At 31.2% G+C, this 25,387-nt stretch overlaps 2 protein-coding genes and 1 long non-coding RNA gene across 3 annotated transcripts; 2 read left to right on the forward strand and 1 right to left on the reverse strand.

Moving 5' to 3' along the window:
- Nucleotides 1-1,436: 1,436 nt before the first annotated feature.
- On the reverse strand, nucleotides 1,437-25,327 carry LOC107364697 (ATP-binding cassette sub-family G member 8). The gene is made up of 6 exons (XM_015932127.3): nucleotides 25,075-25,327; nucleotides 14,070-15,572; nucleotides 10,946-11,765; nucleotides 3,437-3,645; nucleotides 2,745-3,167; nucleotides 1,437-2,046 (listed from the first exon to the last, which is right to left on the reverse strand). The coding sequence occupies exons 2-6, from the start codon at nucleotides 15,418-15,420 to the stop codon at nucleotides 1,760-1,762; spliced, it is 3,090 nt and encodes a 1,029-aa protein (XP_015787613.2). The 5' UTR covers nucleotides 15,421-15,572; nucleotides 25,075-25,327; the 3' UTR covers nucleotides 1,437-1,759.
- On the forward strand, nucleotides 5,143-7,717 carry LOC107364725 (uncharacterized). Its single transcript, XM_015932166.3, has 4 exons — nucleotides 5,143-5,984; nucleotides 6,132-6,292; nucleotides 6,365-6,529; nucleotides 6,628-7,717. The coding sequence occupies exon 4, from the start codon at nucleotides 6,855-6,857 to the stop codon at nucleotides 7,548-7,550; it is 696 nt and encodes a 231-aa protein (XP_015787652.3). The 5' UTR covers nucleotides 5,143-5,984; nucleotides 6,132-6,292; nucleotides 6,365-6,529; nucleotides 6,628-6,854; the 3' UTR covers nucleotides 7,551-7,717.
- On the forward strand, nucleotides 10,658-13,134 carry LOC149094429 (uncharacterized). Its single transcript, XR_016199895.1, has 3 exons — nucleotides 10,658-10,860; nucleotides 10,954-11,191; nucleotides 11,280-13,134. It is a non-coding gene; the product is annotated as an uncharacterized LOC149094429 (long non-coding RNA).
- Nucleotides 25,328-25,387: the final 60 nt, after the last annotated feature.

A 25,387-nucleotide genomic window follows, 5' to 3' on the forward strand; every position in this document is an offset into this window, starting at 1 on the left:
TGGGAATAATTTTTTACCAAGGAAATGATTTCAGAACAAAGTTGATGGAAATACAATTCAAGTAGTAGCCAGAAAGGATCAGTCAAAGGGTAAATCGGTGGATAAATCATCTTGGAATCTCAAATTTGAATGCCAGGTTTGATCTTCGTGGAGCTCACAGTTTTCTTACCATTTGTGTCGGATAATTTTGATGATGATTGTTGAAGATACATTGGCTCTGTGCTAAAAAGACTTCTTTTGAACTGAACCTTAGACTAGTATTTTAAACCTATTTACAGTTAAAATTTGTTAGAATTTGCAAAATGGAAAAATACAAAAAACATTATTGCTGAAATTATTATGAAAATAGAAAAGGCTATAACTGCACGAATTATAAACGTTCTTCGCATAATCGCATATTCTTCTGCACTAATGTTATACGTTACAACATGAATCGGGCGTCGGTATGGGTCCATTGCTAACACTTTTAAAACACACAAATAAATATTAACAACCACAATATTAATAACAACAATAATCAACTTTCAAAGGTTTCACTTTTATATGAATTGTACAAGCCAATGAAATGATTCAGGAGGATATCTGATTAACATTCATTGTTAACGTCTGATTAAAATTATCTATTGGTGTGACTGCTAATAAGCAAGAATGAATCATATTTTCATTTAATTTATTTTATTGAGTGTTATTCAATGATTTTTCATCTAAAAAATTGCAACTAACAAAATAAAATTATGAAAAGTTTTAGGAACAATTAATGTCGTGAGGGATAAAATTAGTAAAAAAAGATTGTACAATAGTACGAATGATGATTAAAGTGATTACAAAGCAAAGGCAAGTAATGATTAAATTTAAAAATTTTGTAAATATTGGACCATCTGAGGAATTTAGGAAACAATTAGGTGAAATTTTCACCGTGAAAACTGGACAGTTAGTGTACCAATGGGATCTTCAGGGAACTGTCAATTTTCTTGCCATTCGGGTTGGATAATTGTTGAAGAGGCATTGGCTCCATCCTTCCTTTGATAACTTATGATAGTATTTTAAGGTCCAAACAAATATGTAAATAAAACAAACATTATTGCTGTAATTATTATGTAAATAGAAAAGGCTATAACTGTTTGGATTATAAACCTTTTCCGCATAATCTCATGATTATCCGTACTGTACGGCATATTAATAACACTTTTCTTGTGTTGAGAAGAGTCCATTTTTACCGTTTCCATTGATACAACACAAATAAACTAAACTTTGAAAGGTTTCACTTTTATATGAGTCTTACAAACCAACGGAATAATTCAGGACATTCATTGTTGACATCTGATTAAAATTATTTATGGGTGTATTACTAATTAGCTAAAATGAATAATATTTTAACGATAAATATGTGAATCTTACAAACAAATAAAATAATTCTTCGTTTGTATGAAAGTGAATCATATTTTCATTTAATTTATTTTATTGACGTTATTGAATGATTTTTCATCTAAAAAATTACATCTAACAAGATAAAATTAGGATTAGGAATAGTTAATGTCGAAAGATGAATTTACAATGGTGCAATGATGATCTGAGGTTAAGTTCAAAATAAAACAAAAGTTACATTGATTAGGTCAGGAAAGTTTATCATCATTGCACAAAAAGCAAGTAATGATTAAATGTAAAAATCTTGCATCATCTGAGGTGATTAGGAAACAATTAGGTGAAAACAAGACAGTTAGTGAATTTTTAGTACCAGGCGCAGTAAAGGAACCACTAATTATGACGATGTCGGGGAATCGCGATTGCGTCGGTTCTTTTTATTGGCAATGAAACAGAATGATAAAGATCCAATGATCAGGAAGATGGCAAAGACAATGGCATAGGCAATAAATGGCTGAGAGATGAGACGTAAAATATCCGATCCTGATGTTTTGTAATTAAACCAGCGAAGAATGTGTTCTCTCTGTTGAAAACCACAATCAGCTTTAATCAAGATTGCATTCTCTTGCTGAATAATCGGGTTATGTGTACATTGATAGGCGAGTGGAACAATCGATGACGAACCTGTTGATACAAAACAAAAACAAAAAGTTAGTTTGCACTGAAACAATCAATAAATCACACAAAAATACGTTTAAAATAAATTGTATTCGTTAATTTCACTTCAATTGCTTCTCATACTAATCAACCTTTTTTCTCACAACAAACATTGCTATTCTCATAGCTATTAGAACACTTTTGAACCAAGCCACAATCACTGCAACGATATTGTTCAAGAACCTTCTCATATTCTTGTAACCTCCATTCAATTCATGATTGGGGGAATAGTTTTTCACCAAGGAAATGGTTTCAGAATAAAGTTGAAATACAATTCAAATAGTAGCCAGAAAGGATCAATCAATAGCAAAGGGTAAAATGGGAAAATAAATCATCTTGCAAGTGATGGTGTTAGAGGTAATGGACAGTTTACTTGAGAAGAGAAGTCTCACAATTCTTGCTAAATTTATACCATTTAGTGTAAATTGAAAGTAAAATGGATAATGATGATGATTAGAGGAATAAAAAAAGCTGGCAATAAAGAGTTCACTTTTATTGTTCATCAATACTGATCCAGTGAGAATAGGGAAACAAAATAGACTCCAAAGGCCAACTCTCACGATTTGAAAATTTCGATCTCAATTTAATCTGATATGAAAGTGATTGTGGCTTGTTAATATCATGGCTTCCTCTTTCTCTCTACAACCTGAATCTTCCATTTTTACCTGTTGTATAGTTATTATGAAATTCCCATCCAATCAGCACCTCATGCGTATACCTGATTGGGGAAATTGAGTGTAACCATTTTGTAATTACGGATAAATCCTTGTAGTGAAACGTTGTTCCCGCGGCGAGAGTTAATATTGAAAAAATAAGACCAAAAGCCAATGAAGCTGTTGATCGACGATCAAAAGACCAAGCCATTGAGAGAGCAATCATCCGGATCATGTGGAGATAGCCCAGCAATATAACCAAATAGAGAAGTAAATTATTTTGAAGACCGGCCATGGAGGAAACAGGAATTATAAACCCCATGAACACTAGAGTTGCTTTTGGAAGTGTGTAAAGTATCTTGGAAAAGACGTATAGCGGTTTGGTGTATAATTGCATCTTAACTTCATTCAGAACATAATTTTTCTCCTTGTGAGCTGAAATATTGGAAGGAATGAAAAAAAAAGATTAGTAAGGAAGAGATTTACAATTTCTATTGATTTGATCTAAAACATTTATTCATTGTTCTGCTTGCTGATCAACACTTTCAATTTACTCGGTATGTTGATTGATTCACGACTCATCTTTAGGACCAATCAATGTAATTACACTTTGATTCAATTTTTGATGGAATCATTTTTCAGCGCAAACAAGACAATAAATGAAAATTGAAGATCAATCAATAAAACCTAAATCTTGTGTTTACCATCATGAATCTCAACAAGAAACAATGGAATTGGCATAATTGTTAAAATGGTATGATACAGTCCAATACGATCCCATAGATGTTCCTGTTCACGACCAATCCTGATGTGCCAATAAATGATTCCCGTGCAAATGGATAGACTAATTGCCAACAGTAAATTACGGAACAAGTGGATAACGTTGTAGGGAAAAGTGAATATTAAGGCTCGTCTGTAATAAGATGACAAAATGAATTAGATATAATTTCAATTTGAACCAATAGTCACAATAGTTTCAATCAAGTTGCCAAAAAACATACAATCAACAAAAGTACCAAGAATTAGTGAAAGTGCAATTTTCCAACCTTTACCAGTGAATCGGTGATAATGAACTATCACTATTGATCTTCAATACAATAGATGGTCAAATTGACATTTTATAAAACCATGAAGATGACCCTAAATATTGTACTTTCCTCAACTATTTGAGAAACAATTTTCATTCCCATTATCATGTTAAGGGTTTGCGTGATCAATGTAAACATGAAATCTTGTTAAATCGTTAAAAATTTCCAATCAAATCTTCTCTTCTGTTCAGCTTCTTTTAAAGACTACGATAGTAACTCATTTTAAATGTATTCACCTCGAGTATTAGTAAACCCAAATTACACTTAAATTTGATTTTCTGAAAATTTTTAAATATTTGCTGATAATAGCTGCAAAAATAGATTCAATTATCACTTTGGAATGAAAACCTCGGAAACTTCAATGACTTTGATTGTTAATAATAATATTCAAATACGATGATGCAGTCTGAAGACAGCTTTTGTTGTGAATGAAAATCAAACGAAAATCTTGATTAAGAGTTAGATCTAAAGCTATTAATAGGCAGCATTCAAATTAAGTTAATTTCTTGCATTGGATTAGGTTATTGTCAATTGTTAACTGTCTAGCAATCCAAGCTGTTACTGAAGCAATAGCAGTTAGTTGATGAAAGCAAATCAAAAGTATTGATTGACTATTATTAATCAACATTGCAATCATTGATCCATTGTAAGATTTCAATTGTTGTAAAAATCAAAATTGAAATTTGGATGAAAGTGTTGACAAATCAATCTAATATGATTAGCTGGATTTTACACTCGACATTTCATCAGAAACGTTGTTTATACACGTTGGTTGTACTAAATATAGACAACCGATCTTATAAAAGGACACACATTTGATCAAATATTATTATGATATTTTTTGTGCTTCTTTTGATAACAATGAAGGTCAATAATTTTGGAGGCTATAATTTGATTTATCACAATTGAAATCAAGAAGCAGAAAATAACATTAACTCTGAATTATTGACACAATTATTTTTTTTGACAGCTTCACTGTTTTTTAAGCTTCACTTTTTTCTCACATTGATTTACTTGACTGACGACTAATTGTGGCTTGATAGCTTTCAATGCTTAAGTACACTGAAGGTGACAATGATGATGATGGAACCACCAGCAAGAGTGAAAAACATCAACAAGCTTGATAAATTGGCGTAAAAAAGGAGCAACAGGCAAACAGCATCAAATAGGAATAATTGAATAGTTTTATTTTGATTTAAAATTTTTGGTTTTTCGGTAAAACTGGTTAAACCTAAAAATTAAAGTTAATTTGATTAAACCGCTATTTTTGGGTACGGTCAAGTATTAGCCAATGAGAGAGCTGGAAAAGATTCAACATTTACAGCAGTTTTAATGCAATCTTTTTAAGTTGAATAGACAATTTAATAATAACTGTGATTTCAACAATAGATTATTTTATTGGCCTGAGCGGTGAAAAGACGCAAGATTTCAATATGAGAGTGGCTTTTCGTGTTTCTCAAAGATCCTTTTTTCAAACTCTGTTCATAATCTTCAACATTCATCTTCTTAGACTAACGAATGCTTACTCTTCCCCACAAAATATCAACTGAAATCTTCGAAACATGTTCATATACCGGCTTCCGCCTGACCTAGTAATTGGATTGACCGGCAACAGTAAGAAATCAAATTAATAATCTATCGAGTAACCTGAATTTATGGTTTACTTGAAAAGCAATGGTAACATTATTTCCTATTGTGAACATCCAAAGTCTTTCACTCATAAAGTTATGTTTCTTTTTTTGTGTCTGACAATGTGAGTTATTATTATTTAAAATAGTATTAATCAAATTTACTGGATTGATTTGGTTCAACATGGGCTTTTCCCAATCATATTCTATATTTATAAAATGACTGTAATTGTCCAAGTGAATCAGTGTTTAAAACTATTACAATTAAACCATAATAAAGTAGGGACACCCAAAGAAAAATGGGAAAAAGTGAAAAGGTTTTTCTGTTTGGCTGATTGGTACAATCAATTAGGACGGTGGCTCAGCAGTTTCCCAGTCATCGCTAGTAATATCATAATTATACTTGCCTCATGATAATGCTAATGATTGAATAATACAGAGTACACAAGTTGATCATTTCCGTGTCCCTCTGCAAAAATCAGACGATAAATGGTGTATATTTAAAAACAATGCGTCCCATCAACTTAGACATTATTGTAAGTGAAGACCGATCATCATCATTATAAAGTTGTCTAGCAAAGTTTAAGTATTGTCACATAAGCTTGAGAAATGGCCCATTCAATAGTAATTAATTGTTCCCTTTTAATTTGTTTCCTATCTTCTCTAATTGTCAATGTTAACAGTCGAGCATTTGATCCAGAACGGAGTTGCCATCAACGTGGTTGCCAGGAATCATCTTTAAATGAATGTTCCCGTCGGGGTCACTCTTGGGCTTCATTTACTTCCCATGGAACTCAAACATGTTTATGTTGTTCTGATGAAAAAGATGCTCTTGAAGCTGCAGGTAATTTTTTTTATGAAACAACAATAAATTCCTGTAACCCTTTAATTATCCAACATTTTCTTGCTTTTACAGGAGTCAATCAAGATAATGAGGTTGGATTTTTCTTTGGAAACGTACTCAGAGTCTGTGAATCTCTGCACATCGAGGAAGGACATTGTCGCAGCAGAGAGTCAAGAGATTGTAATTTCATTCCTGCCTTCAGAGGAAACAATTATTTAGGATGTTTCTATTGTCGACGTAAGGATATTGAGTGTTCAATTATGAGCTTAAAAATGATCTCAATGTTAAAGTGTTTAAATTAATACTAATTTTCGGCTTTCATTTCTATCCAACAGCTCGATGTGATCATGAATCTGATTGTCAAGATTTGGGTAGAACTTGTGATTTGAGTAAAAATAGTCAACCAGTTCGCTCCTGTACTGGAACTGGTTCTGGTTATATTCCTGGTTTTGATGATCCACGAGAATATGAGACAGCAATTAAGAAAAATTATCTTCTCAATTTGAAGAATCGAACCAAGCCAATTGAAGCAACTTCAACTACAACAACTTCAACAACAACCATGTTACCAATACCTCTTAACCCCTCATCTTTAAGTCAATCAACTAAAAATCATCCACAAAAACCATGTAATGGTTATCCTGGTAAACCGGGAGGATTATGTTCACAAACAGTTGAAAATCAACAACAATCTAACGATGGATTTCAAATTCCCCAATCATCCTCACTCTCATCAGATAGCAGTTCATTCAAGAAACCATTTTCAAACAAAAAATGGCCTCAACAACAAGAACCAGTAAAAAGTGTTCCAACCAATAACAATGTTAACAAGATTAATAATAATGTTGATAAATTTAGCCAGACACCATCAAAAGTGAAACCCGCTCAGAAGCCTTTTCCACCATTCCATCCTGGTAAAGGAACACCTTCTTGGTCATCGATAACCCAACAACAGCAACAACAGAATCCCGTAATGTCCGATCAACCTCAAGATTCTGTTGGTGAACCAGTCCATGTTAGTGATGAAGAAAGCTGGGGTTCACCTCACTCAATGCCCTCTCATTCAGACGATGGATTTGAATTGGGTCGATCACCTCATCCTCATAGGAATCCAGTTATTCACCCAGTTTCCGGTTCACATTCAGCAAGAACAACAACAAATGAACCAATACAATTAGAAAGAGGATTCAAGCCAGCTGATAGTAATGAGACTGTCTTTGTTGTTAAAAATAATCATCGCCAGGTTCATCATGGTTAACATAACAAACTCAAGTCAATAATTTTGCCTTGATAAACATATTTATACCACTTGACAATTCACAATCAATTGATGAAAATAACGAAAAGCAAGTTTTAATTTATTTCAATCTCAATCTGTAAACCTTAACCCAAACCAGTATTAAATCAATATTGTGAAAACGTAAATTAGACTCAAGTTTATTTGATTCGCCATTTGATGAAAACTCAACAGTTTCAAGACAACATCAGACCAAAACTACTGAAATATATTAAACAAATAATCCTGTTTTCATCATTACCATTTGAACTTCCAGAGAAACCCTTAAAAACATTTACATAACTGTAACAATGAAATTAATTAAACCGTGATTCAGTTGATCATGGTTATCATACTAAATGAATGAAATACATGATATATTACTAACAAGGAACCATAAAACATCTCAAGTTAAACATTGAGCCATTTGTTATTTATATTTTCAGTTAATTGTATTTTAAACCAACAAGGCTTTCTTGAAAACTAATTTTCGTGATTATAATTGTAGAAGAAGAGATTCTAATTTGGTTAATCAAAGCACAGGAAACTTAAATAATCATGTTCATCTTTAAATTTTTAATTTGCTAATTACACCAACTTGACTTGAATGCCAAACCGTATACAGTTTAAAGTTTAAAAGTGAATAGTTGAAGCTAAATCCAAACTAAATCTGGTTAAACTGTTGTAAAAGCAGATTGTAACGTTGATTAAATGAGTTAATTGTATAAAGTTAAATGAAATGATTGAAACCATGTTAAAGGAATGAAATAGAAATGTTAAAACTGGAAAATCTCATGAAAAAAACCATTTCATTGTAAACATTGGTTAAGAAATGGTTCAATATTTTACAAACCAATCCATTAGGTAGGTGAGGCAAGGTTATCATATTTTAATTAATGGCTCATTGAATAATCTTATTACAATTTACCTTATTTAGCTCAAGATTTTACATTTTTTTCACTCTTCTTAACATCCTACGATAAAATAATGATAACATGACAATTGACTCAAAATGAGATGTTAAGATGAATTGAATTAGTTGAATGAATGCAATTAAAGAGATAAACCAATTGACTGAAATTACCTTGAAATGATGATGAATGTTAATGATGAAAGGTGAATAAAGTGGAAAATAAGTGCGATTTTTTAGCGAAATCAACCGATTCTAATTTATCTTTTTTCTTCAGTGTTCATTCCGTGATTCAATTCACTTTCACAGTAACTTGGATATGAGTTACATTTTCAAATCGATATCAGTCAAATTTAATCACTTTTACATTGTCATCATCATTACCATCTTCTTAATTGTGGTTACACCAGAAAGCACAAATATCAATCTGTAATATGAACAAAGCTATGGTTTACTAGACATCAACAAAAGTTATGGTAAATTGCGAGTTAAGTGAAAAGTCGTTTACCATGGTTGGCTTGTTTCATCTAGGTATTGATGGACTGAAAAAATGCACCAAAAATATCCATAGACATGAAAGGTTCAACCAATTGGCAAATGAAGACTTTTCATAATAAAAAATCACTTTTCAGTTGAAACGAGAAAAGCTTTAAACACTTTTTTATTTCGTTTTTTGAGCTTCAACAAACTCTTCAAAAAAAGGGAAAATTGGACAAAAATGCCAAAAAATCGAACCTTCAAATTTACAGATTGTCAACAATACACTGAACTAGAATTTTCCTGACAACAATTTAATTTCTCTTCTCCTCTATCCAACCTTTATCATTGGAATTGCTTTATTTTTACCTTTGCTATTGTAACCTTTGATATGGTAAAGTTGAATTTTTTAGTTCAATTTGAATGGGAAAAATTGCAGACAAAATGAAATGCTGAAAACAATGCTATTCACATATTCAATTGACTTTCAAAGGTATTGAAACAGGTTGATTTGAAGGTGTTTAAAAATTATTGGTCAACTCACAATGAATGGATAATTTAAAGTTTAAGTTATAAAACACTTGCTCTGAAAGTGGTTTTTGATTGAAACAATGAAACAGATACAAATGTAATTTGATTAAAGGTTAATTTGATGAGAAAAGGTTTCATTGGAAAGATAATTTGACCAAAATTTTGATTTCGCTTAACATTTCAACATATTTGAAACATTAATCTCGGTAAAGTTAAATTATCTGTCATGTTAAACAAAGAAAACATGAAATGAAGATGAAAAGGTTTGAAAGTTAAATTTCTTGTTGACTTTTGGCTTTTTTTTGTAGCTTCATTCATTTGAGGTGAAAAAACGGCAACTTGAAGGTTGACCTGGATAAAGTATTATCGAGTGAACAACTCATCAATTTCAGGTACAATATTCAACATGATTATTATCAATGAGAGTTGATTCAATGAAACAATCACGATCTTTGATGAAACAAATTTCAAGCTGAAAAAAAGTGAATCATTGTACAATTATTGCTGATATTGCTGTTAACCTTTCACTTTCATCGGGTTGATTGCTCATGTTGTAACTTGAAATTTACTTCAATCAACAAGACTAAACACAATAAACTGACAACTACAATTAATCATGAAATTGATTCAGAAAAGGATGATTATTAATTTACTTCAACAATGGAAACTTGATGGTTCTCTGGTGTTTTTTGGGTTTCTTTTGGCTGGTTTGTACCAACTCTTGATTTGTCACTTTTGTTCAACAGAAAACATTATTATCATTGTTATTGTGGTTAATAATTATTTTTAATGAATTGGAAGGGAGTAAAAGTAAATAACGATAATCTATTATGAATTAAATTGTCTTTTTTTCATCAAATAACAAACCACACCAAAGTGTCATCATACTTTGGTTTCATTAGACTGACAATGTTGTCCATTCAACACCCAGGAAATTCAAATTTTGTTTGTTTAGTTTCAATTATTGAGAACAATTAACTCTGTTTTATCAATTGTTACTTTCATTTAGGTTTTAACATTTTTTATCAATGTAAGCCAAAAGTGTCAATCAAAGATGAGACCAATTTTTGAGATATTTGCATTTTCGGTAAACTGGTTGAATTTGATTAACCGAGGGTTTTGAATTGCCCGGTTTTATTGGTTATTTCTATGGAAACTATTTTGCCTCTCTTTTCACAATAAATTGTGAAGTTATTATTATAATATATTGTTATTAATATAATAACTTCAAGTTAACTGCTTTCGTATTTTGTCAAAAAGTCAAATCATTAGATTGATTTAATTCTTGAAATCTATTCTAAAGGCTTCAATTGGCATGCATTTTTGGTTGATAGCAAAGTTAAAGTTAAAATTATATTGTTTTAGTTGATAATGGTGAGTATGCTACGAAAAATACTTTGAATGCTTTATAGCAATTGATTGAATGAATTAATGAGTTATTTATATTATTTTTACTTACATCCACAGAGCTAGAAACATGATGGTCATATGGGCACGTCTTACTGGTGGTGGGGCAACCGATGGTGGACCTGGCAATGAAACCGCATTGGAACATCGATTGGAATAAAGGTCAACCAAATTTTCTATTCGTTGACTTGACTCTAACATGGCCTCTGAACTTAGATTATCTAGGGTTACCAGGTCAAGATAATAGTCACTTGGATTTTTGTAGGTAGGACATGGGAAGTCAATGTAAGAAAAGTAGGTAAGAAGATCTTTGCGTTTACCAAAGTAAAGGATTCGACCAGTTGAAACAAGTGCAATTTGTGATAACATTGTAAATATTTCATAAGTTGCAGGTTGAATGGTGAGGATAACACATCGACCCGAGATCAGAGCCCATTGGCGAAGGTATTCAATGAGAAAGAAAGAGTCGAAAATGTCCATCCCTTTGGTTGGTTGATCAAGTAAAAGGAGATCCGTGTCTAAAAGGAGTGCTTGCCCTATCAACAGGCGACGTTTCTCAGCCTCGGTTAAATCGGCCACTGAAGTATGACGAACTTCACTCAGACCAAGTTCCTCGAGAACTGCATTTGTACGCTTTTTAGTGTCAAAGGTATTCTTTTTGGCAGGACCTTGAACAAGAGAAGAGAAGAGCAGAGTTTGCCGGGCCGACATGTTCGGACACAGATCAGTATCTTGGCCCACGTACGAGCTGACTTGTGATAATTTGGCGGGAGTCATGAAGATGCCATTCAATGTTATCTCGGATTTGACGGTTCCTCTACTTTTATTGTAACGATCAGATAAAATTTCTAGAATTGAAGTTCCTTCGTATTCTGGGTGGAAAGAAAGAAAATGAAAACAGTCAGAACAATCAACCTGCAAAAAGGTTTTCAGTCAATTCCAAACAAGCAACCGTGCAAAATGAAAATTTATTCAAAAATTCACTATACCAGTCAACTTTCAACTCTATTATTATTGCTTCAAGTTGATCAACATTCCAAATCAAATTGAAATGTTATACTTCAACTGATAATCTAATCATGAAGATAATTATGATAATAACCATGTTTGGAGAGGTTCAAGGAAAAGATGGTGAATTGCAATGTTCAACTTTAAAATTTAATCTCATGGAACTTTTCATTTCATTTCAAGAAAAACATCTCTATTTTTCCTTCCTTATGAGAGCATTGAATCTTCTCATTCAGTGGCAAATATTATTTCTCATGAGAAACAAGGACCGTTTCAAGAGCACCGGATTGTTAATGAAATAAATATTACAAAGTGGAGTTGCAAAAAGGTTAAACTTGACTTGATTAGGGTGAGAGTTAAAGTTAACAAGGAAACAATTTGACATCTAACACATCTTTATTATATACACTTTTACTGAACATAAATTATGTGATGCTACCATGATGGGAATATTTAATAGTCGCATAGATTATGATGATGATGCCTTTGATTGAGTGTAAACTCAATTAAGTTAGAGCGTTGAATGCGAAAGGAAAAGGTTTCTTTCATGATTATCCAAATATTATGTCTAAAAAGGTATTCAGGGTGAGGTTTTAACTCTTTAACTCTTAATATTAAACTGTAAAACACCTAACAAGATTTACCATGACTCAATCGAGAGTTGTCACCTACAACAATTTAATCATACAATCATAATTATTTTGATAATCATCATAACCATCATTAACTCAACATGTTTCAAGTTCAAAATGATTTCCTACTTTTTTCTTGCTAATATTTACCTTTTTTCATGATTAAATCAACAAATAATTATCTTTTAGTTTGGACAGTTCAACTTTTAATCTTAACCAGTTTGATAGTGATTTACCAAAATTAATTCATTTCTTGAACACGCAATAAACTTATTAATAAAGAGTAAAATTTTCATCAAATTGAATGGTGAAGCTTATAAGTTAACAAAAATGCTATTTTTAGGCGAAACAATCAACTTTACAGTAATCATTTGGCTAATCATTTTACCATCAATCAATGAGTCAAATTAACCAGATAAAGATGAAAGATTTAAATTGAACCCTTAAAAATGTCATCACAATCAAGTTAATAAACTACAGTCTTGATTGACTTTACTTATAAAACGCATCAACTAATCAAATCATATGCATGTAAATGGTGGAGTTGATTTATTTTGGTTAAACCATTAAAAATTACAGTTTACAGATTTTCAATTGTAAATTGATTGATAACCATTAAAACGGCACTGATTAGAAACAATCAATGAAACTGAAAAGCGTAACAAAATGAAGCTCCAAACTAAAATTCACGATTTTTACATTTTAAATATTAAGACAAATTATGAAGATAATATTTGAAATGATTTGGGTTCCAAAACAGCAAAAAAAAATAGATCAAGAAAAAGATTTGAAAATCATTAAAATTTCAACTATAAATTAAACATTAATTGATTACAATTAAAAGGATAATAAAGTCTACATTTTGTAACATTAAGATTGTAAAATTCAAAACAAATTAACAACAGATAGAAGCGCAAAATTCAAAGGCAACATTTTTAACACACAACTTTCACCTTTAGGGATGGAATTGATTATAATAATTATCATTGAAACACTTAAAGATATAATAATAATAGTCCAAGATTTAGCTAATTTTTGATGCAAAAAAAGGTTAAAGACAAAAATAAAGTAGCAAAAATTATAATAATGATGATAATTGTAACAAAGTGTTATGTTATGTATTAAATTGTACTTTAAATATAGTGTATTAAAATGTCTATAAAATATGATTAAGCTGTTAAATCTTTCTGAAAATTATACAATTTGTCAAAACAATGGCTTTCAGTGTAAATTTCAAGGCAAAAATCACTGATGAACATCATGGAAGAACAAATGTTTTCCATTCATCGACATGTACTTAAACTATCCATAAAATCAGTAATTGAGTCAAAATTTTCTTCATGGGAAACCTTATTGAATACAAACTGCTATTTTCAGTCAATTGACTGAAAATTCAATCTTGACTATTTTGAAGATTTTTGTTTTTCCAAAATTGATGAGAGATGAAAGTAAATTATTAAAGGATTTGATTTCATGATTAGATTAATTTGAGACAATTTAAAGAGGGAATTGTAAATGTGTGTTAAAATTGCTCACCACTGGTTGCCATAATGGCAAGGACTTCACCGGCTTTAACCTCAAACGAAATGTTGTCCAAGATTCTTGATTTGGTTCTCTGGGCTCCACAAATGCGCCTTAAAGTGGACGTTTTGTCCAACTCATAATAGAGCCCACGAACAATTAGGTGAGGATTTTTGGGTGAGCTGGATGGTGCTGATAAACCATTGGATAAAGGTAATTCAGTATCAATCATGTCTTCACCATTGGAATGAATGTAACCATTGGTTTTACCCATTTTACCATTTAACCCATAACCATTGCCATTGGCCATTTGATCACGCGTATGGTAATTGTTATTGTTATTGTTTTTGTTATTATGATTAGAGGATGGAAAGCGTAAATCAGTTTCACTGACTGCTTTACCATTGGCAGTCATGTAGGGCGGTGATGAGTGAATGAGTCCTGAATATTTATTGTTTGACGGTGAATTGGCAGATGATGATGATAACAGTAGATTGGCTTGACTTCGTTTACCTCGGTAAAGTTGATTAGAATGAAGGTGAGAATTTAAATGGGAAGATGAATGATTAGCGAGATGAGGATGATGGTGAGACTGGTGAACAGCAGAAGGTGAAATGATTGACTCCTCTAAATCACCTCGAAGAAGGTCAGGATCACTTTTCCAGGTTCGACCAACATTTTTTCTACCCTGTTGACTGGAGACGTGTTTAGAAGATGAAATGGAAGGTGCATGTACTGGTTGACCTGTTCCAGAGCGTCCATTGTCAATCTCATCTTCCTCTTCATCATCGTCAACATCAGTCATGGAAGCTGAATCAGAAGGTAAATGATGACCATAACCAGGTTTACCCAAATGGGAACCATGTTTACCCTGGTATTTGTGCTGTTGCGAGGCAAGTTTAGACCTTTCAATGTGACCACCACCAATGATGCTTGATCCACCAGCACCAACCATTAAACCTGACCGACGATCCTCATCTCGAACACCCAACTCGGATTGAGACACTTTGACCCGAGGAAGGCCATACCGAAGGTAAGTGGCTGGATCATGATTACGAAGCCTTGGACCGTACTTGGGATGATTGAGTATATTTTTAACGGTCGTCTCTTTCAACTGGAAATTGCCAAACGGCCTCTCACCGTTGACACTTTTGTTTATTCCAATGGCTGATTCAGACAGATCGGCATTCAAGTTTTGTCGATAAATGGACCAAGCATGAAGATCCTCTGTATTGTCATAGCCACGATTACCGTAACCACCACCAGGCCATTGGCTCATAACCGATGGACTATTCATTGGACTGTCTTTGTTATTGTTGTTCCCATTAGGAGCAACATATTTACGCGATTCACGATCGTCCCACATTGACACTGATCAACAGTTGCAAGTTTTAAAAGCAAAGATGATTTAATTGGCAAATCCTATTTTGTAAACTTTGGTCAGTCAATTTGTTGCTCTCTTGTCTCAAATGTCCATTTGGCATAAAATCATCAAATTTTCATCAGGAAAAAATTCACCTTTAAATGAACAAGAAAAAATAGAGATAAATATAACGATACATTAAGTGTTTGATGAGTCGAGTTTAGCGTTTTTCTGCTCGTGTTTTCAGCTTGTCTTTTCACACCAAATTTGTTGTTAACAGTTAACACGTTGTTGCGTGTGTTTCAAATTTAACATTATTTGGACAAAAAAGCGTCTCAAAATTGAAAAATGTTGAAAGGAGTAAAAATTGAAAGATGAAAATGTTTTGATGAAAAGTGGTGAAAACAAGTTTACTGTGAAATTGAACTAAAACTCACATGGTTAAGGTGAAAGTGTTACAGATTGTTGTTTGTTGTAAATGGATTGATTGTTTCAAATCAAGATGAACAATTAAAAGTATTATTAGGGCGAAAAGGGAGAGAAATGCGGAACACAAGTTATCGACAAGAGTTAACATCAACATTGGCAAATTGTAAATGCGAGATTGTTTAATCAGTATTGGACTGTTGATTAACTTCAATCACAAAAAGATTCAAAAATAAGGATTGAAATTGTGGTCAAAAGCGTAAAGTTAATAACTATCATTTGAAAGGCAAAAGGCAATACAAGTGATCAAGTAATAAACATATCATCATCACTTTTCCCCTCATCGGGTTGAGAGGAAAAAAAAGTGTTGACCATCGATTGACCCGTTTTCCTTGCTACCTAAATGTTAATCCTATTCAACCTCACCTATTTTGGATTATTCATGACCAACATTAGGCTTAATGATTGATTCATCTTCAATTCAATTATTCACTTGACTGTGATTTTAGCACCCAATTAGTGTTAAAAATAGGATAAAGTTGACAATATAAGGTTTGGCTGTGTGTGTGATTAGGATTAAAATAGTTTCAGTACAATTGATCAAATCCATGATTAAGATGGAGTCAGGAAATTACGTTTTGCACTAATCTAACCAAGTAAGTCAAGTATGGATTTAAATTTTTGTTTGAACCCTATTATTGAATCAACTTGCAGCCACTAATTCAATTTGAGTCAATAATTAGATGCGAATCAATCATTTGATAAGTGCAACAATTATGACTCAATATTGATCAAATTTCAGGGTTGATCATCAAGGTGCCAATCAATGGATGGAAAGTAAAAAGATGTTTATTGATGAGGAAAAGCGCATAAAACACTTTGACTTTGTTTTCATCAAATTAAATGTTGACTGTTATTATCGAGTCAAATTGAATTGTTGCAATTGGTATTTTCATTTGAAATTAAACTTTGTCTTCTCTCAACAAGTGATAATTTTGGTTACGTGAAAGTGAGATGGAAATGATTATGATTAAGATAATCATGATGCTGATGATAATGGTGAGGCCAAGAAATCAATTGTTCATTTCAGGATGTTCCCACAAATCAACCTGAATAAGTCAAATCAGTAATAAGCTCATCTAGCCAAGCCTTTGTTTTTCATCGTTTTAAAGGGGTTTTTATATTTACTGTGAAATATCAACAGCTAAAAATTGGTGGACATTTAACGTTAATGATGGGCCAACATTTGGGCAAGTCAATGATTTTGCAGATTAATTGACCAATTTAGTTTCAACTGTTTATCAGGTAAACAGATAGAAGCGCATAATTTTAACTGGAAATAAAACTGATCACAAATGTTGAAGTTGAATGGATACTTTGATAGACTGACAGTCAACTTATGATCAACCTTTACAACTTTGCATTAATATTCATAAATAAATTGAAAACTTGAAAAATCCATTTAAATGCTTTCAGTTAATGATCAAGTTTGATTGAGCAAGTTGACCAAGTAATCATTGGATTATTTTCAATCATCAAAATCCAAAACAAGAAATCGATAGAAAGTGAATTTTATTCCAAGTTTCATTGTAGATCAACACCTAAACATTTGAAACCAAAAACAGAGTTCAAAGCAAAAGCTCTTATTTGATATTATTGTCTAAGAATACTGATGAATATTGATCAATGCTGAAATGATTTCCATTGAATCTGAATAAATCTTCGCCATTCTTCAAATCAGGATAAAGTTGAATTTAAAGCTCGCTTTTTACTCAAATCTTAATCATTTTTTGGTTATGAATGTTTGAACAGCAAATTGAAAATATTGGTAAAATTTTTGGATTTGTTTTCACTTCAATCACACTTTGACATTTGAGAAAATTTCAGTAAATTCAGAAAAAAGGGTTTTAATGTACAATATTTGGTAAGCTTAATGATGAGCAAGCTTAGTGATTGATTACATTGTATTACTGTGCAAATCGTTTGGAAAATGAGAAGCCAAGAGAACGCAATTAGGATTAAAAGATGATGAATTAACTAATTACAATTGGGTTGGTTTATGGGAAAAACTGGCCAAATGAGAAACAAAGTTGGCTAGAAAGTTTAAATTGCAAGATAAATATCATTTCAAGTAAATTAATCACGATTCCTTATTAATGCCCATCATTTAATTTAAAGCAAATCACAAATTGCAATCAAAATTACAGTTTGTTGTTGCTCCATCATTTACAGATCATCTGAATCCTCATAAAATTTAAATGAAAACGACAACATGTTTGATAAAAGGTTAATTGAAATGAACTTTTCAACATCAACCTTTCAATTCATCGACACAAGGTGATCATCATTGATGATCACTTCAATAATCAATTGTGGTTAAATAGTGGATCACCTTTTTGTGTTTACACTTGCGGTTGAAAATTGGGAAAATTATTCAACTTAAAAGTGTATCTTTTAACCTGTGAATAAGGTCAACTGTTGAGTAGGCATTGATAGTTGATCTGCTTTTGTTGTTTCAACCTTTTCTCAATTTGTTTGTTGTGCACAATCAAAATCTTAATCATTATTAATGATAATTGTTTGATTGATATAATATTATGGTTTAACTTCCGCAAGAAATGAAGACGATTAAAGGTAAATTTTAAAGGAAAAATAATTGTGATGAAAATAATGGTGAAAAGAAAAGGTAAACATCGTGAGAAACTTGAATCATTGAGATTATAATTCTGATTCACAATTATCTTGATTCGCCTAAATTATATACACATTTATATCATGTGTTTCCATTTGGGTGTTTAAATTGAATCAACATCACAATCATGATAGGTTTAATGAAACAATCAGAGCAATTAAGAAACAAATAGAAACAAATAATGAAATAATTTGATTACAAGTTAGCAATTATCAACACTTTAAGATGATTAACATCAATAGCAATTGTAAACCATTGATCACTGGTTTCATTGTTAACATGCATTCAACTTCATCTGATCAAAAGGCAAAATTGAACTTGAAATTCAAGGATTGATTCGAAGTAAACTATTCTGATGTTGGTTCAAAAGCTATGAAGATAAGTTCAGAGTTAAGTATCTTGCAGAGATGAATAAAATGGAAAATGGAAATTTTTGTTTTACAGAAATTAAAACAGTTTTGATGACTGTGATGATGACCATGATTGAGTCAACTGGTTATTTGAATGACAATGAATTTACAGATAATTCAGATTGCGTGAGCGTTCCTTTGATTCACATCTTATTTGCAAACTAAACCAGATTAGTTCAATATCTTGTTTCTTTACCAATATTTAAAGATTAGATTTGTTCATCTTTGCTACTAAATAAGGTTTGATTAGGTGCTGAGATAAAACTGTGTCAAGGTTTTTCACCATGAAAAAAGAGTTTGGAATGTTTCTTTTTTGTCTTCTTCTTTTGGTGAAACTGAATGAGACGCGAATTTCAGGCTAAAAGTGAACATTTTTTTCCTTCAACTAAAATTAGTTCTTTGTTGTCTTTACCAATCAAAAACATAATCATGAGTGAAACAACAAAAGGACTCGTTAAGAAAAGGTTGAAAACAAAAGTCGAAAAGTTTCATTGATCATTTTCCTGATTAATCTGGTTAAACGGCTAATCAAGCGAAAGATGATTCAGAATGAAAGAGAAACAAAAACAAGAAAAAAAGTGAAATGAAGAGGCGCAAATCAGCATGGGAAAGATAATTGAATGAACCTTGATCTTCTTCATCAAATTGAAACAATTGGTGGTGAAAATCAAGATCGTTATTAATCAACATTTCAAGTGAACACACATTCATTTGGTTCAACATGTTTTCATTGGTAAATGGACATTTCAGGGAAAAATAAGATTAAAATTAACTTGGATTCAATGGATATTAAAACTTGAAGAATCTGAAAAGTTGGTCAAGCTTGGAATAAAAATCAAAATTTTTCATCGAATCACAATTTTTATTACATTTTCAGCTCGAAACATGAGTTTAGGTTGTAAAGGTTGATGCACTTGAATATATTTTTTTGTGACAAAAGGCAAATGATTAGAATAGTTTTATAATCAAAATGATGACCGGAAAGAAGAGCATCATCATCATCATTTGTATTATTATCATTATTAAAGGTTTTAAAACATTAACCAGTTAAACAGAAACAGAAAGTTGATTTAATGGTTTCATTCACTTTTCATTTCAACTTTGATGGTTACCTTTGTTTGCTGCTTTTCATTATAATCATTTAATGATGATGATCTTGTTTTAAAGCAACAAAAAAGGTCTAATTGTAAAGCATGAGTTGATTACAATTAATTTATTAAAATTGCTTTAGGTTATCAGAGGTAATTAGTGTCAGTTTATTATTAAAATTTACTGCGACCAAGAAACATTCCAAGTGATATTTAAAGGTTTCAACAATAAATTTTGTTGTCAAAAGTCAAGACAATTTTAATCATTTGCAAAAAAATTGAATTAAATTGAATTTCAACATTTGCAAGTTTGGACAAAAATCAATTTCTCTTCTTACAATTGATTATTTCATTGATTCATTTCTGACCAGTGAAAGTGAATATTAATAGTTATAATTGTAAGATAACATCAACTGATCCGTTCATTGGGATTGAAGCTCATTCAAAGTTACTGTTGTAATATGAATATAAGTTGGCTGTTGATGAAAATGAAATGGAAACAATTTTTCTGTATCTCAATCAATATCACGCTTGTATTAACACCAATTACATGCAAAGTCGTACAGCATTTAGTTAGATCGTGATTTGCGTGATTAAGATCAATCTCATCATTTAAATTAACAGTGATTTTGAATCGTCAAGTTTTCATGATTACAATTTGATCCTCTCAAGCAAAAATACAAAGTCGATTGAAAAGGCACATTGAAACATTGATATTGTTGTAAATGAAATAATATAAATCAACCAAAGAATAATTTAAATTGTTGATTTACCAATTACAGGATTGAGATTGTCCAAATACAGGAATGAAGATTTAAAGCAAGATTTGGAAATATTGAAAATAAGAAGGAAACAATTGTCAGTGAATTATGATTAACAAAATACAAGATTTGATTGTAAGCAAAAAAGTATTTTATTTCATTTTCATCTCAACCAGAAATTACAATCCTCATTTTTGGGTTGAATAATGGGCAAGAAAAGGCAAAAGGTTAACCTAAATCATAGTAAAGACTAAACTAAATGAAGGAATTTTCAAAGGCTAAGCAATCTGATTAGACGAATCAAGTTAATCAGTAAATATTTACTCGGAATTAACCATTATTAGATGTTATCTGATGTTAAATATTGTAACTGAAATATCAAGTGATGTTTATTGAATTGAGTCACTTTTTACGTTTTTTCATTTTTAACATTTCATTTTCTGGTTAACAACGATTAAGGCTAATTCCTGAATTTTGAAGATTTTTCTTCTTCCTTTGCTTCATCACAATCAATTTTTATTACAATTAACTTGCCATTATAATCAACACCATCTAAAAATGTATATCAATACAAGACTTTGGTAAACCTTTCAATGAGTTACAACTTTAAACGTGTAACGATGTTGCATGTAAAATTAGATTATTGCCGTTTGCTGGCAATAATGATAACTAATTTAAATCTATTCATTCAACAATTGCAAATGAATAATGAAAAATGAATAAGTGAAACAAGTTGATCACAATTGAGGCCAATCACCTTCAAAACCAATTCAATAGATTACCAAAGATTTTTCAATGTTTTATGTTATTTCAATTGAAACAAATTGAGTTTATAAATAATCTCAGCATTTTCAGACAAAGCTTCTTGAGTCAACACAATCAGAATGTTCATTTTAATCAAATCAAGTCTATTGATTAAACAGTTAATATTTAAACCAGACTGGTTCAAAATCCTCAGATTATTTTACATTATTATTGACAACAAAACTGGTTAAAACAAAAACCGATTCATCTTATTGTGGCGTTGAACAAATATTTTGATTTTGATTGAAATTTAAAAACTTAATTCGATTGATTTCAAGCTTAAAACATAATCAAAGGACTAATTTAGCATCGATAAGCCACAGTTTAACAAATGATGTGGAAAATGAATGTTTCATTGATTCGTTGAATATTGATGTTGAAAGCCAGATGAATACGTGTTTAAAGCTACGTGTAACAATTGACTCTTGATTATAACCATTATAATATATTACCATCATGATGAAAGTTAATTGTGATGAGCAATGTTGTAAGATGGAAACATTAGATGAAAGGTAAAAGTAACTTGATTAGCAACTACAAGAGTGGAAAGGACTTGGTGTTGGTTGAAGTTGGTGTTGATAGCCTAGATTTACCGTTTAATTAACATCTTTCTGATTGACCTGACTTCATGCATTTCTGAATAACACAAGAACCAAGCCATAACAGACATCTTAATCATAATCATAATAATCTTCAATTTAGAAACCACTTTTTCCACTTTTCCAAGAAACACACTTTTTTTCAAGTTCAAGTTGAATCCATGCAAATTAAATGAATAAATAAGAGACAATTATCAGATTCCTTATCAATTCAGTAAAAAACGACAAATTGACTCTTCTCCTGGTTCAATTAGTAATATTAATTGTCCCACTAATGATTGGAATGAAAAGGCAACAAAAAGAATCTGATAAAAGATGAAATTTCTTGAAAAGTAAATGTTTTAATGGGACTTTCAAGTTGGGACTAAACATGGTTTACTAATTGTTCAATAAACATTGTCGATGTTAACTGTTGAGCAATTGATTCATCAGTTAACGTTTTAATGATGAATGTTCATCAACGAGTGAAGTGTCGTTTGAAGGCTATTTTTGCTGTTGTCACAGTTGAGAAGTGAGTTTCAATGATTGTTGTCTTGTTGAATAAATTAGTGAAAATTGCTGGCAACATGATAACCATTAACCCTTTTTGTGGGCTTAATGACAATAAGAATGTTCAACTCTTTTTTCTTTGATGGACAATCGACAAGAGTGCGAAAAAGAATGCGATTAAAAATGTTGGCCTTTCTTTACCTTCCATTCAAATGTTATTGGGTGCAAAGCTTTTAACTGGTCAATCGATTGTTAAACATTGATGGTTATGATTATGCTAATGTCAAGTCAACTGTTGAAATTGGATTATTGAAAGTGATTGAAAGAGGGTGAAAGTTAAACTTCAATTGTAATTAATTGTTAAAATTAAAAAGCAATTTAAATTGCGCAAATTTGAAATGGATGATTGAAAATTAAATGACCTTTCTTTTGTTAATCAAATTCATTCATCTTGATCATTGTTTGTTATAATTTAAATCTCCATCATAATTATTGCCAACCAACAGCTTCAACCGCGTCAGGATAATCAGGAAATTTAATTAACTTGATTGAAGAAATTTTAATTTGGTGAATCAAGGAAAAAGTAATAATGGAAATGAAAAAATTGTCATCAAACGAGTTAAGCATTTCTGATTGTCAAAACTCTTTGTCAGTTTCAAAAAATAAAGTTGAACGATTTTAACTCCTAAAATGATTCAAATTGCGATCAGATTGTCAAATCTCATCAAATCAAATCTCAGGAATCAGTACCAAAAACTTTATCAAAATCATGATAAAATTATGATGAAAGCAACTCATGAAATTCCAAAAGAATTGAAAATTACTTCAGAAATGATGATTTGAAGCTCATTTTCAATGTTATTACAACTTTGAATATTAATCTTTCATTTAACCTGATATGAGTTTCAATAAGGTTTGGTCAATCGATGGTCGAAACAATTAAATTTTGACTTTTTGAAAGGTTTGAAGCTTGTGGTCAAAAGCAGTGTGAGAACTCATTTTCAAGATGAAGTTTCTCATGAAATGCAAAATACTTCGCTTGATATTCACCATTTCATGACCAACACAATTGATTTGATTTAATTTTTAGAAAAATTTTCAAAAAATTTGGCCAAAGTGAAACAGCAGGAGAGATTCAAATTATGATGAAAAATTGGATAAAAATTTCCTTCTTTTCTGTTGAATAAATTTCTTCAATATTAACATGAATATCTAGTGGTTTCTTTAAGAGTTGGGTGAAATTTTTGCTGAAGAAACGGAAATATTTTGTCTCAATGATCTGCAAGATTCTGTATAAACAGGGAATGATGGTTTAATGTTACTTCCGTACAGAAAATGTTTGTTTTTCATTCTCTTTCATTATCATTTACCATGTTAACCTAAAATACCAGGTTCAATATAATATCTACTTTAATGGATGGATTGGACTTGTATATAATTATAATTGATATCAATGAATAACGTTGATGTAAACAGTATTAAAGTGAATCAACAATCTTGTCTCTTTAACTGACAATCATTTTGGATTTACAGGTTTGATTAACAATTGATGAAGCAATACAACAAATACTAACCTAATGTCATATTTTTCAATCAACTTTGTGTTAACTTTTTATAATAACTTTCATCAAGTGGTTTATCAAAACTTTGATACACCATTTGATTATCATTGTTTAACTGTTGAACCTTTTTTTCCGGTTCTTCAGGTTATTATTGATAAATAACTGTCAAAAATGTCAAGACTGGTTAAATCAAGAATGGGTTGAATGAACAGTTTGTGCCAATATATTTAATCAAGTTGGTCAATTGAATTGGTATGAGATGGCAATTTGAGTTTCAGTAATCATCAGATTGATAGGATTAAGCCGCAATCTTGATTTAACCTTTTCCCATTTTAGGCAAGAGTTGTAATATTGTCATCTTTTTAGGTAAACTGACTTCTGACGAATCTTGATAAATAAATATTAAGTTGGTTATTGTGAGAATTGTCAACAATTAAGAGATTGTTAGATGGCAAAATGTAATCATGAAATAGTATAAGCTGTTGAATGAGTACTTGTTAGCCAGATGACCATACATTAACACAAAGAAAGAGCGAGTGAATGGCTTGAAAATGGCTGGTAAATGGCTCAAGGTAAATGACTCTTTGATAATCATGTGTAAGTAAGGTTATTATACTAGATAACAATTAAATGTCAGTAACTGATTAGGATTATTTGGTTAATTTGGTCAGTCAATGGTTTAACAAGAACCAGGTTTTGTTTGAAAATAATGGCAAAAATGGTGAGATCACATGATAACAAGCAAAAACACAAGCAACAGCAGCTTTGAACCGGAGAGACTCAACGAGAAACAAGTTAGACAGAAAAAAGTATAGTTAACACTTACATTTAATGGTAATTAAAACAATCTACTGGGCAATGGGTTGATTAGTCATTGATGTAGACACTAATACACAGTTGGAACACAATTTGGGTCAATTAATAATCACTATTGAAACAATTTAGTCCAATTTATTGACCAATGTAAAGGTTGTCAACAAGGGAAAGCCTGTGGAACAACAACATTCTTATAAAAAGTAAAGGTTGCTAACAAGAAATAAACTTTTTTTGATCAAGCTGTACATTGCTACAAGAATAAAACTGAAAACTGGTTTCTCTTTTGCTTCCATCTTCTGGCTCTTTCTTTCTCCCGGTTGCCA

Source organism: Tetranychus urticae, chromosome 1 (genome assembly GCF_039701765.1).
Source record: "Tetranychus urticae isolate SD_2017Ah chromosome 1, NJAU_TeUrti_SD_1.0, whole genome shotgun sequence".
Classification (NCBI taxonomy): Eukaryota; Metazoa; Arthropoda; class Arachnida; order Trombidiformes; family Tetranychidae; genus Tetranychus; species Tetranychus urticae.

Excerpts from the sequence above, each read along its gene's own strand:
- LOC107364725 (XM_015932166.3), top strand. The coding sequence starts at position 6,855 with ATGTTACCAATACCTCTTAACCCCTCATCTTTAAGTCAATCAACTAAA.
- LOC107364697 (XM_015932127.3), bottom strand. The coding sequence starts at position 15,420 with ATGTGGGACGATCGTGAATCGCGTAAATATGTTGCTCCTAATGGGAAC. Across the intron at positions 11,766-14,069 it reads TGCCATTATGGCAACCAGTG|AATACGAAGGAACTTCAATT; the intron begins GTGAGCAATTTT and ends CTTTCCACCCAG. Across the intron at positions 2,047-2,744 it reads TCATAATAACTATACAACAG|GTTCGTCATCGATTGTTCCA; the intron begins GTAAAAATGGAA and ends TTGTATCAACAG.